At 35.3% G+C, this 14,408-nt stretch overlaps 1 protein-coding gene across 1 annotated transcript; it reads right to left on the reverse strand.

Moving 5' to 3' along the window:
- Positions 1-6,070: 6,070 nt before the first annotated feature.
- LOC127103091 (uncharacterized) lies at positions 6,071-13,856 on the reverse strand. Its single transcript, XM_051040380.1, has 6 exons — positions 12,689-13,856; positions 11,652-11,738; positions 11,293-11,595; positions 7,877-7,913; positions 7,525-7,703; positions 6,071-6,240 (listed from the first exon to the last, which is right to left on the reverse strand). The coding sequence occupies exons 1-6, from the start codon at positions 13,854-13,856 to the stop codon at positions 6,071-6,073; spliced, it is 1,944 nt and encodes a 647-aa protein (XP_050896337.1).
- Between the last annotated feature and the right edge of the window lie 552 nt (positions 13,857-14,408).

Raw genomic sequence — 14,408 nt, forward strand, 5'->3', positions numbered from 1 at the left:
TTAGAAAATTTGTTAAAATGATTAAAAAAACTAAAAGCTTCTGAATTTTATTTTTTTGAGAAAAAGAAAGTCGAGAGTCTAGTACCAAAAAGTGAAAACAAATGAAGAACTTGTGTAGATGGTGTAAGAATAAGAGGGTAATATGCACTTACCTCCAAGGAGTAGAACCTACTAGCAAAATATAACCCACCTTGACATAAGCCAAGTTACAACCAATAAAAGATCTCAAAAGCATGTTTTCAAATAAGAAGTGATAATTTTTAGAAATTTTGGAAATTCATATATTTGATGATAATTATGCGTGAATGAATGTTTACCCTGTTATTTCAAAATGAGTGAATGGTGATATTGAGAGAAGATTATGTATATGGAAAGTCAGAGAAAATATTCTTGTAAGTATGATGAATTAAAGTGAGGAATGGAAGTGAGTAACTTTGATATGATCAGTGTCTGCTAATGATTTGGTAAGTACGAAGGTATGAGGAAGATCATTGTTATGATTGAGTTCCTTGAGGACAAATAACAATGTAAGTTTGGGATTTTGATGACACTCTGTCATCTTGTAATTTTTATAAGAATTTGCATATATTTTTGATGATTTTAGTAGTTTTTGGTTGGGTTTTATGAAGAAATAGGAAGAAAATTGAGAAGTGAAAGAAATAATTAAAATCTGGAAAAAGTGAAGAATTGTAAAGAAAACAAAAGTTATTTTCAACATAATTTACATCTTGACATGGAAAGCATCGTGTGCACGATGATGACTGAAAAAGTGACGCGTTTTGGTTGTTTAAAAGGAGAAAAAAAGATTTTACATGAATTTCAAATTTGAGAAGAGAAAGTGACGGTTGTTAGATGCCCAAAAGTGTTTATTTGAGCTATCATATGTGGGCATCTTTCACTCTTTTACCTTGCTAAAACTGTCAAAATCACATTTGTTTTACATGGAATGCGTTACATCGATAAACAAGCTTGGTGCCTTTGATGTGTGTGTTATTGTGCAGGAAAGGCATGAATTAATTGATAATAAAGACACAAGAGAATTGGCAAAGGAACCAAAGCAAAGGAGCATTTCATCTGCCAGCTCGCTAGGCGAGGCTGTGGCGAAGGATGGGTTCGCTAGGCGAGCTCCTGGCGAACAGCTCCAGTAAATTAGCAAATTAATTCGCTAGGCGAGCTCATGGCGAAGTCTGCAGCGAATTCATTCTGTTTTGGTGAAGAAGTGCAGCCAGCACTCACTCGCTAGACGAGGCCCTAGCGAGTCCCCAGCGAGCATTCCAGTAGCAAATCCTCTCAACCTCGCTGGGGCGAGCTTGAAGCGTTTACTTCGCTAGGCGAAGATTTGTTCGCTAGGCGAACATGACAGTTTAGCAGGCCCTGTTTGCTCTGGGCGCAGGGGCTTTTTTTGTGCCCAGTTTAGGACCTCGCTAGGCGAGCTATTCTGCTCGCCTAGCGAACATGACAGTTCTGCACTTGTCTATAAGTAGCAGGTGCCACTTTTGGGCACCATACCTCATTTTTTACCAACTTTTCCACTTTTTGTACTTTCTCCTAGATATTTTACAGCATTGCTTTGTGGGAGATTTTATGCCCTAATTTCATTTCTCTTCATCTAGCAACCATCTTTCACAAAAAGAAGGTGGATTCCCATCCAACTTCGATTATTCGACTTGGATGTTGATCAACCCTCTTTTCTTACTTGCCGACCAAGCTACCATGAAAATGAGTAGCTAAGTCTCCATTTGTCAAGGTTAGATGTAGATGATTTGCTAGCTTTGTGTGTAAATGTAAGGATCCGCTTATGTAAACTCTTTAATGGTAAATATATGATGAAAACTTTGTTTCTATTTAAAACTCTTTGTGTTGGTATTTGATCGAGAGATGTTTACCGATTCTTGACCTAGGTTCTCATCCAAACTTGTTTGTTAGCTAGAGATAGTAACGAATGATTTTGTTCACCATAAGGTTGAACCAAAAAGTTGTCATTTTGATAGATTGTGTTCGAGAGAAACAATGGATCAAAATGGCAAAACTCACAATGGGTGTTCGAGAGAAACGCATTGAGAGGACCTTGTGAAATAATTTATCATCTAAAGGAGTTTATAAGATTGTTGACCAAGCAAAAACATGCAAAGCAAATGTAATCATTGAAACCTAACTTTGACAATATTTCTCATATTAATCAAAACATAACTTTTACCGCAATTAATTACTTTGTATGCAAGATAACTTGATTAAAACCAAAACCCTAGTGTTACATTAAGTTAAGATTAATTCAACCATTGAACGGCAGTGATATCTTACAATCTCTGTGGATACGATAAAAAAAACCCGACACTTAAAAACTGTCAACCAACAACGGTCAAGAGTTCTAGAACAAGTATTTTTTAGAGTTTTGGAGTCATTGAAGACATTATTCTTCCTTGATTTTCATCTGCTCTTCATCTAAACTCACGATAATTATTTGTATCACTATGAGTAGCTAGATTTTTCTTGATTAGGTCTTAAAAGATGAACTTGATTTTACTCTGTAGGATCATATGATTGTTTAATGTTATTTGAATGTTTTGATTATATAATTTGTATTCAATTGCTTTTATTCTTAATGCTCTTAGGGTGTTGACGAGCGTGCAAAATAAAATTAGATGAGTAAAGATTATTGATCGTAAGTCTACCGATAAAAAATAGAGCAATTGTTCAACTTAATAGTTAAATAGGAATTGGTAGTTATAAGTTGTGGCTAGAGAATTAACGAACATAGATCGCCTAATTTTACTTCGAATTTGCTTAAGGAATTATGGAATTGTAGCCGAAATTAGTCAGTTGTACACCAAGGAATTGGGTACAGTGATAATGTTAATTTGCCTTAAAATTGTAAAGCCATTTCGATTCAAATAATGCACGATCAATAACAAGGTAGAATTAAGGGATTCAAATAAGATCTAATCGCTTTCTCATTATCGTATCTTTTACCAATTTTATTAGTGTAATTACTTTTAGCAAACCAACTTGAAAACCCCTCGTATTTACTTTCAATCGCACAATTACAACCTTGTTAAATTTACAATCTGTGTAGAGGTGATCTTTATTTTATTACTTCGACTGTATTAGTACACTTTCTATGAAAGTCATCAAGTCACCTATGTATCATCCATAGAAGTCACCTCCATATCAGCCAAGGCTTATGTCTCAATTTGATAGTCCACCTCTATGTCAGCCACTATCTTTCTGTCATCCTGACCCTCCACCTCCTCAACTATTGTCTGGACATCGTCAACAACCGCAAAATTAGGCTCATTGGCAAGATCTCTGACCTGTCCAACAGAACTACCACCTCCGTCTCGGATAGTGTGAGGTCTGCATGCCTGGTCCGTTGTCCACCTCCTTTGAGAACCAATCGGGGTTACCCTCCCCGCACAAATATGTGAATCCTCGAGGTCATCTGTCCTCGCACAAGACCTTTCTGCAACTTTGTCAATTTTCCTAGAAGCAGTTGTGTCGTACTTTCCTTTGGTCCTCACTACCGGAAAAAAATGAACTACAAGACTTTTTAAAAATCCAAAAATCAACATGACTTTCCTAGATATTTCAAAGTATCCGATTAACCATCTCAAAAGTTTCTTTTACCGTTTTTTTTTTAAATTTCTGAATATTCATATGCCTTTTTACTGGACTTTACAAAATAACCCGTAGAAATACATGCATTTTAATTTGATTTTTCAAAATTTCCAATAAAAATTCATGAGAAACAAGAGTTTTTATCTAATTTTTTAAAAATGCTGATGAAAATGCATGAGAAATGAGTTTTTACCGTACATTTCAAAAATAGATGTTTTTTTTACAAAAAAACTCACTATAAACCTTAAAATGTCGGTAAAAAATGTATAATTACTTGTAAAAATTCGGTAGTTGCCTCGAAAAATTCGGTAAGACTCATAACATTTGGATCTGTTTGTTTTCAGCTTTATAAAAATGGATTTTTTTTTTACTTTTTAAAAATGGATTTTCTAAAATTGTTTTTCAAAATATTATAAAAAAATTTATGTTCGTTTTTTTAAATTGAAAGACTAATTTGGACATCCAATAACATAAACATACCAAAACATATTCAAAATCGTAATTTTTTCAAAAAATTATATTTCAAAAATAATTTTTATTAAAAACTATTTGAAATAACTTCAAAATTAAATGTCTTTTTGAAATTTTTATGTCCAATTTTTTTTCGATAAAATGATAAAATATTTTAAATAACATTTTAAGAATAATTATTCAAATCAAAATTTTATTTAAAGTTTTTATAAAAAAATTCTTTATAAATTTTTTTACACAAATTATATTACATTATAAAAGTTATTTAAAAAAATAAAATAAATAAACGGACATAAAGTGTCTTCAATTTATTTTCATAAAACAATATACGTATATGTGAGTTGGTTTATGCAAATGTACATAGTTTCAGTTTACATTTCTTTACATAAATTCAATTTAAGTAAATGAGATTTACATTTCTTTACATAAATTCAATTTAAGTAAATGAGAGAAAGGTAGAATATTAATCAATTAAGTCAATGAGGAATCAGGGATGGTTTAAGTGATTTGAGGTAAATGTATATGACCTCTTACTTTAAAGTTTAATCCCTAACCACAAAAGTTATAATTACTTACGACATGATAAATTTATAATTTTGTATATATTTCTATGAATTTGAGTTAGTCTAACATTTGAAAATTAAAAATGTACAAATAATACATAAATTGAATTTTTATGTGTTAAACACTTTTTTCGATGTGTTTGAAATTAGTTAATAAAAAGGTGACTTACATATATAAAGAATGTGTAAGAGGTATACGTAGGATTTATGGGGCGTGTAACTAGCAAAGAAACCTTAAATATCCACCTTGACACAATATCTTTCTGCCTGTTGATTCACATGTTAAGATGTTAAGATGGACTGGCCCAATTTGTTGAAACCATTTTGTCCTGCCACCCCAGATGTGCATGACACCTCCAATTTTCCATAATACATGATATACCTTTGTCATTTTTTTAGTTAAAAATAGTAAAAAAAAATCTGGTAGTGTATTCTGTGAATGTAAAAATCCGTTATACGTTTTTATCGGTTATGCCGAATTTTAAAAAAAAATCATGGATTATCAGATTTTTCTCAAAATATTGAAATTTTTTGTAGTGTAAAATCACCGATATTTTAAAAAGCATATGCAGTTACCAAATATTTTGTAGGACTACAAAATATACGACATTTTAAATTTCCACGGTAGAGATTTCGTCGATAGTTTTGTACGTTTGTAATTATATTGACAATTATGTGTGGTCCATAATGAATCCAAACTTGTATAAATAGGGATCATATGTTGTTACAAAAACATCTTAGAATGTCTCAATAATCGTCTATGACAGTGGTGTCCTTTAACAGTGTGAAAACTTCTGTTGATTTTCGGCTCCTCGAAGACACCACCAGTATCGTTGTTTTAAGATCCTTACTGGATAATTTGTTGCCTAACATCGATAACAAAAAGGTGGGTAAGATCGAGTGTCGTGAACCATGGATTGATATTGAAGGAAAGGTGAAATACAACAACAACATTGAGCTGAAGATTAATGAAGATTTGAAAGTTATATGGAGAACATATCAATGTAGGCCAACAAAGGGACCGATTGAGTTTGATGGGACAATTGCTAGATATGTCGACGATATAATCAAGATGTTGAAACATCCATAATCATCTAGTAGTGTATAAGGTTTTTTATTTATTATTATTTTATTAAGTTAAGTAATTGTTCGTTTTAAGTTACGTCAATTGTCATATGTTAAGATATGTTAATCCCATAATAATTAAAATGATAAAGTGTTATTTAATGAACAATTAAGTTAAAATGTTAGTAATATACAAATAATATACAAGTAATACAAAAATAATAAAATCTACACATGTCTCCCACGGGCTATGTATGTTATATGTGCTGCCAAATCATACATCTCACCATCTGGGTTTTCCAAATCCGTGAGGTTATCTAAAAGAAGTGTGATCATATGTAGTCGTTACTAGTTAGTCATACCAAGTGGAGGTTGGGCAAGTTATCAGAAGCTCCCCCGACATCAGAAGGTTCAATGTCATATGCATGCTCAACGGGTGGGATGATGCGAGGGTGTGATATAGTAAGATAGCACTCTAAGTAACCATTCACACAATATCCATGGAATTCTACCTCCATTGCATGACCTGTAATAGCACGGGCACAACTGAAAATGTTAGACACAAATCATCTATCAATGCCCTTAGTTAGGATAATAGGGACTGGTCGTGGGATGTCCTGGACATACCCAAAATGGTGCAGACACCTCTCGGCTAAGTGTCTAGCCACTAAGGTCTCCCATCGCAGATAACCGAAAAAAAGGGAAGTTTCATCAAACATCCAATTCACTATATAGTTTGCGTAGGGTGTCCAAATGACATCGTCTAAGGTCAACGCATCGATCTTCTGCATGTACTCCAGAAGACCGCATATGTGTGAACGTATGGCCTTCTATCTCTTGGGTCGTGCAGAGACAACAATTTTAGGACTAACCACATGTCAAAAATGGAAGGGAAATGCTCGTATATCCAACATTGCACAAGAACATATGTAAATCAACAAATCTCATTAATGAGAACTAAATTAATAATACCTGATAAATTTTTATACCTGAAATAGACTCGTATAATCGGCGAGCTACCTCGTCTCAAAGACAACCGTCTCTCCAAATGAAGAATATAGTACCGTCAATCCAACACACCTCAAACCTAGTTGACATGGTTAAGATCAGTAAATATAGACATGAACCTCACATCAATATATACATGAGACTTATCCGCTAATATAGTACATCCTACAAGACGTAGCATGTATACCCTAATACTTTCCTCATACATATGCTGCCTCACCAGCTCCGTTAACAAGGGTGTGACACTTAGGCGAAAGTGAACACCCTTATTAACCTTAAAATCCTCTCTCACCTGCGTTTTAGTAACCCCTAAGTCTTGTGTAACATTAATACATGCAAGCTCCTGGTTAATGAGAATGGAGGTGAAGAAATTACTTGACAGGGGGAGATGGAATATGGATGAGACATCGTCAAAAGTAATCGTCATCTCACCAAATGAAAGATGAAATAAGGATGTCTCCTTATGCCATTTCTCAACATAAGGTGACAATAGTGGAGTGTCAAGCACAATTAACAAACACTCCACAAATGAAAGGAGACTACAATAATCAACAATCTCCCTGACCTCCCGAGGCATCTAGACATCTAAGAACATCTCCCGCTTCGCCTTGTGGGTGGGCTCCTACCAGGGCAGTCGTTCCTAAAACAAAAAATTAAGAAGCCTCAGTTATTTTCTATGTATCATTAATAAATAAAAACAACTTCAAATTAACATATATGTACCTCCCCCTACCATAATCTCAATGCCACATGATCGATAAATCTGCTGAGCACAATACGATCAATATGCCCTGTATGAAACCTTCCATCACCTCTGTATCACCCTGAGGAGTCACCACCATATCAGTTAGAGCCTCCGTCTTAGTATGATGGGTCACATTTGTCTCAGCCACCAACTGCATGTCATTTTGACCATCCACCTTCTGAGTTGTTGTCTCGACATCATCAACAACCACAACATCGGGCTCATAAGCAAGATCTCTGATCATCCATCAACAATACCCCATATACACTACATAATTTAGGGTACGTGTTCCTGATCTCCCATCCTCCTCTAATAAGAACATGTTGTGGCTACTTTGTCCGCATGGATATGCAAATCCTCGATGTCATTTAGACTCGCACGAGACCTCTTTGTAGCTCTGTTAATCTACCTAAAAGAAATTGTGTTGTCCTTTCCTTTGGTCCTCACTGCAAAAGAAAACATAGAAATATGAACTACTAAATTTTTCAAAAATTCGAAAATCAAAATTACTTTCTAGGAATTTTTCGAAAAAACCAGTTACCATCTCAACATTTTCTTCCACCGAAGGTTTTTGAAATATTCGCTATGCATGTACACATTTTTACCTGACTTTTTAAATTATCTGATAAAAGTGCATGAGAAATATGAAATGTTACCATACATTTCGAAAATACAGATAAAAAAATGCATGTTTTAACAAAACTCAGGTATAAAAAGTAAGTTAACGGTTAAAACTCAACTTACTTGTAAAAATGCGGCATTTGGCTCAAAATATCTGATAAGTCACACAACTTTTGGAAAATTTTGAATTTTTACAATGGAAATTTGAAATAGTTTTCTAATATGCAAGTGTAATATAGTAAAAGCAGTGCAATTAAGGGTTTCAAATATGAAAGGGGTGACAAGTTAAAATCTCTTATAACCAAAGCCTGAAAGAACTTCAAAGTATACACTCTTTTTTATCTTGTTCTTTTTGGTTTAATTGAAATACATGGTCCTCCAATAAAAAAAATTAATTTGTCATCTCATATTTTTACTTTTTGCAATGTGATGGAATATCTGATCTATTAGATATATATATATATATATATATATATATATATATATATATATATATATATATATATATATATATATATATATATATATATATATATATATATATATATATATATATATATATATATATATATATATATATATATATATATATATATATATATATATATATATATATCACAAAACTGGAATGCAACAAATAAATTACAATGGACGAGTCTCAAGATTATTTGTAAAAGATTCACTATCAAATGTAAATGGTATAAAGACATATTGGTGGTTAGAACATGTTTTCTCATCTTTGACAAGGTCGGTCCAATTAATTTGGAGGCTTTGTTCTAATTTTATAAATAGGTTTAAAAGAATATGAGTTTATATCAAAATTTTGAAATATATATGATTTTGCAGTTGTTTTAAAAAATAATATGTAAAATAAAATTTGAAAACAAATTATGTTGTTACACCTTATTTAAAACACGTGTCTAAAAAGTATTGCTTTAGTAATTTTAAAAAGCAAGCCCCCCAGAATTTGGGGCCAATGTTGTAGCACATGCTGAACTTGCTAATGATTGACCCAAGTATTTGACCACTTTCTTTGAAACGGATTTAAGTGTTGTCTATTCCATAATAATAAAAAAATCTCATCTTTAATTCCACAAGTGAGAAAATCTTAATTAAGTCCACACATACATGTTTTGCTTCTACTCATTCCTACACCAGAATATTTATTTGTTATGTGTCAATTTTTTCTCATAAGATTCGATTAAAAAACATTCATATAAACATATTTCATCGCAAATACTCTCTCCGCTCAAATATATATACAAAACAAACGTCCTAACAAAATCATATCGTTGCCCCTTTTTAGTTATATGAATTTTGTTCATATCTAGAATATAGAGGCAACTAAGAATCTTTATTAAATATTAAATATATCCATAAATTTTAATTAAAATATTAAAAAATTAAAATTTATAAGATAAGATAGAATAAATATTAATAGTTTTTAGACTCAATGATTATATCATTTTAAAGAAAAATACAAAACTCAAGTTGTAGAAAAAGTAAGAAGGAGAAAATATGAGCAAATATATGAAAAAGTGAAGAGAAATGCTAATGAGTGTCTCTGGGGCATTGTTAAGAGATTAAAAAGGTAAGTTGTGAAGGTAGAGAAAAACAAGAAGTGGATTTGAATTGTTTTTGGAAAATAAAACTTTTGAGAGCTTAGACACACGCAGAATAAAAATGAATTCAACGCAGAATTTTATACTGGTTCGTTTGAAATTCAAAGCTACTCCAGTCCACCCCGCCAAGGCGATTTCTCCTTCAAAAAGAACTTAATCCACTAATCTTGAAAGATTACACAAACAACCGTCTAAGAGAAAAATAATCCCTTAGCCCTCTCAAGTAATTAGACTTCACAGAGTCACTTGATGGAATATCTAAGCAATAATATGATTATAGTAATGAATAGTGCTTCTAATAATAAGCAGATATTACACAAGATAACAACAAGAAATGTTCTCACGTTATAGCAGCAGCTCGTGAGAGAATAAAGAGTGATGGAAGTATTGTATTCTCTTGTGTTTCAGGTATGTTCTTAGGGAAGCGTTCCACCCTTTTTATAGGAGGATGGGAAGTCCGTTGGGTGATGTTAATCTCAAAATATTGGGTATTGAAGAATGATTAACATCATTAATCTCCGTGTTCTTTCCAAAGCAGTTTTTGTAGCGCCTTAACTTCCTTCTAAAAATAGTTCCTTTCCGTAAGTAGGTTTATTTAACGTTAAGCTTTCTTAAATCAGCGAATCTTAGTCAGAGTCTTCGTTTAGCAATTTGAGACTTCAGAGGATGCTTTTTTCTGACTGTCTTCAGAGTTTCTCTTTAATTGACTTCTTCAGAGCGCACGTCTTCAGAGTCTAGAGTCATTCTTCTCCTTTAGAGGGTCTGACTTCTTTAGTTTTGATAGCGCCTACGTTGGATCGGAGTCAGAGCTTCTCGTTACGTATCTTCTGAGTAGCATCTTAGCGCTTGATTCTATATTTGATGATTGTCTATCTGATTGTTTTGATCAAAGTTATGCACACTTAGAAAATTTTCGTTAGGGTACCATTTTTGTTTCATCCTTTCTTATCATCAAAATCTTAGAGATACATTGTAGAACTAAATTTGTTCTTACAATCTCCCCCTTTTTGATGATGAAAAAACAAGTCAGAGTAATGATGAAACAATACGTAATATCTCTAAAAAAGATAAAGGGAATGGACTCCCCCTGAGTTAGATCATCAGATTTAACAGAAGTTCTTACCGGACCTTCCTTGTATGGAGTTTATTTTGTACCTTAGCTATTATCCTGCATAAGTTTAGTTGTCATAAGTCATTAAGATTTTATAATGTTCGCAGTGCCTTGAGAGGTTTTAGATTTATGTTTTTATCAGAGCTGTTTTAGTTCTCCCCCTTTTTGTCAGAATCAAAAAGACATAGAAGGATAAGTAGGAAATGGATATTCATATATATAAGAGAAAAATAGGTACAGATAGGCAACAATGAAGGCATAAATCAGAAAGCATAAAAAACATCAGAGGAAAATCAACAAACAAAGAGCATAAATGCCTAAGGGTTTGGGGACGGAGGCATCCTTTGGAGCAACTGATTCAGTAGGTTTTGAATGTTGGTGTTGTCGGAATCCTGGTGATCCAACCTAACTCATACCACTTGTTGTTCCTTTTGCAGTTCCTCCAGAGTCTTTAAGACCAAAGGGGAAAACCGGAGGTAAATTTCTCCCACTGAGTCAAAGCGTCAGCACTTGCCTTGGCAGCTTCCTCTGCAGCAATGTGTGCTGCTTCTTCAGCTTCAGCTTTTGCTTTTGCCTCAGCCTCAGCAGCAGCTTCAGCAACACCCTTTTCTTCAGCTTCTCTGATCCTTTGCTCTTCTTCTAGGAGATATTTCTCTTCTCCTTCCTTCCTGGCCTTTTCCTCAGCCTCTCTAGCCAAGCGAGCATGTAGCCTAATTCCAACATCTCTGATGAAGTCCTTGCGAACTTGTTCAGAGAGGCCTTTCAGTTTGAAGGCTTCAGAGGGGAAAAAACATAGGTAGATTGCTCCCCCTGAGTCAAAGCGTCAACACTTGCCTTGGTAGCTTCCTCTGCAACAACGTGTGCTGCTTCTTCAGCTTCAGCTTTTGCTTTTGCCTCAGCTTCAGCAACAGCTTCAGCTTCAGCAACAACCTTTTCTTTAGATTATCTAATCCTTTGCTCTTCTTCTAGGAGAGCTTTCTCTTCTATTTCCTTCCTGGCCTTTTCCTTAGCCTCTCTGGCCAAGTGAGCCTGTAGCCTAATTCCAGCATCTCGGATGAAGTCGTTGCGGACTTGTTCAGAGAGCCTTTTCGGTTTGAAGGCTTCAGAGGTCATCCATCTGATCACTTTGTACCAGTGGATTCTCACTGTAGAGGGATCATCACTGATGCCAGAGTTGACAGATAGAGACTTGATCTTCTCCACTAAAGACTCTACAAACAAGGTTATTGCTTCTCCTAATATGGGGAAGGCAATTTCTGGCTCAGAGTTAGAGGTTGGGGAGGGTGGTGGAGATGGATTGGTGTCAGCGGGATCGTGAGTGGGAGTGATGACGGCATCAAAGGTTGGTGGTGGGGGAATATCAGAGGGAGATGATGTTGTTTAATCAGGTTGTGGATTTGGTTGAGGTTCAGATGGTGAGGGCATTGGTTGTTCAGAAGGTGGATTAGTTTGTTGTGCAGGCGGTGGTGTTTGAGGTTGATCAGATGTGGGTGGATTTTGTTGTTCAGGGGGTGGGGAAGTGACTTCAGGTTCAGGTTCAGTTTGTGATGGTTGTTGAGAGGCCAGAGCACGTGCTTGAAGCTGAGCTAGAGTGAGGGATTGGAGGTCATAAGGTTTGTTGTCATATGAAAGAATATAGTATGGTGGGGATGAAGGTGAGGAGGAGGATGGTGAGGTAGTTTCGTTCAACATTTCTGCTTCAGAAACGGGTAATGTAGTAGTTGCGAGGTTGAATTTGAGAGATGGTGTGTTTGAGGTTATTGTGGTTAAGGGGGTGTTTCGGATGAGGTGTAGACGGGAGTGGTTTGAGGAAGAGGAGAAGCAATAGACTTAAGTTTTACAAAGCGGGAAGGAGGTATAGACTTACTTCGAGAATCAGCCAGAGGGACTGGAGGTCTTGACCCAGAAGTTTCTCCCAGCTTTGCCTTCTTTGCCTTCTTTGACTTCTCAGAGGGCTCTCGCATCCTCTTCATGAAGTTTGGTGGATGCTCAGGTAGCCAGTCCACTGAGAACTCAGAAATATCCACCCCTTGGTTTGTAAGATCTTGCAGATAGTGAACTACCACTTTTGGAGGGTCAATCTTGGAGAACAGATAGAGACCGTTGGGAATCTTCCTTTGGTCCTTTAGTGCTTCCCAGGAAGTGTCTAGAGTTGGTTTAGCTCTGACCTGCTCAATTATCCCGATACTTTTTAGATTTCGAGCATTCAGAGGTCTTCCAATGTCAACAGTGACATCCTCCATCAGATTGTGATGGATCAGATGATCCACTAAACCACTCTCGATCAGAACATCCGAGATAATTCTTCCGAGAGGAATGTAGTTTCTGGTCTTCATGTTATTTCTGGTATCTTTGACAGAGTCTCTAAGATACTTGAAGAGCAGTGCTGGCAGATTCAGTTTCAGCCCCTTGTGGATGCAGTAAAGAATGCACTTCTGATATGTGTTGATGTAGTCAGAAGAGTTGGATGCAGGATGGTGATGGATGGTGCCCAGGATGATATTCAGCCAGAAGCGGAGATTCTGATGCAGTTCTTTGTTTTTAGATTGTTTTCCCTTAGCGTTCTGTTGAAAGATGGTGGGGGCTATTTCCTGGGACAAATACTTTGACCTAGGATTAATGTTGTAGATTCTTCTTCCTCCTGTCTTTTCCATATTCAGAAGGGAGGCTATTGATTTTTCAGTGATGACTATTTTGAATCCCAAAACGTCAGAGACGATATAGTGATCATATGAGTATGTGAAACTCCAGAACTCCTTCACCAGATACGTGTACACGGGGTCGTAGAGTCTCTGAAAGTAGGTTTCCCACCCTTGCATTCTTAACTCCTTAGTGAGGTCGACGCCATTTCTCTTCATATTTTCGAAATCCACTAGCGATTCACACAGTACCTCAAGCTTTTCAAAAGGTGTTGCAAGATAGATGTGAGGTTCACGGTCAAGAATATGGGGTTCCCTGTAGATGGGGGTTGAGACAACGCTAGTAGTTGCAGTTGTTTGTTGAGAAGAAATGGGTGTTTGATCAATTGAATCCATCTGTTGTGTGTAGTTGTAGACAAATTATTATTGAACATCCATGTAGAACAATGTTGAAGGAGGTTTGAACGATGAAGAACTTGTTAAAGATGAAGAAAAACTTGATGAATATGATGAAGAACTGAGAGAGGAAAAGGGTTTGTGTAGGGCGTGAGTGTAAAGTGTGTGCTTGTGATGAGTGAAAAGTATATATACACAAATAGATGCATGCAAAACGACTGTGTTAGAGGTAGTTTAGAGGTTATGAATTAATTGATGCACGTTATCCAAGTTTACACGCTTAGGGGAGAAATGATTACATCCCATGATGGAGGTCTAATCCCCAAATTAGCACACTGCTCGAGGAGATTTCAAGAGCCTGTCTCTTGATTTCTGCTAGACAACTGTCTAGAAGATTCAAGGTTAGATGCATGATGCCCCATGTGTTGATCTATCTGATCTTCAGGAATACCAAAGGGTTGGGTCCTGAGGATTTCTGATTCAGATGACTCCTAACTGGTAGAAGTATCAGAGTTAGATCCAGATACCAGGTGTTTAATTCAGAGTCTTATT

This window comes from Lathyrus oleraceus, chromosome 7, assembly GCF_024323335.1.
Source record: "Lathyrus oleraceus cultivar Zhongwan6 chromosome 7, CAAS_Psat_ZW6_1.0, whole genome shotgun sequence".
Taxonomy (NCBI): Eukaryota; Viridiplantae; Streptophyta; class Magnoliopsida; order Fabales; family Fabaceae; genus Lathyrus; species Lathyrus oleraceus.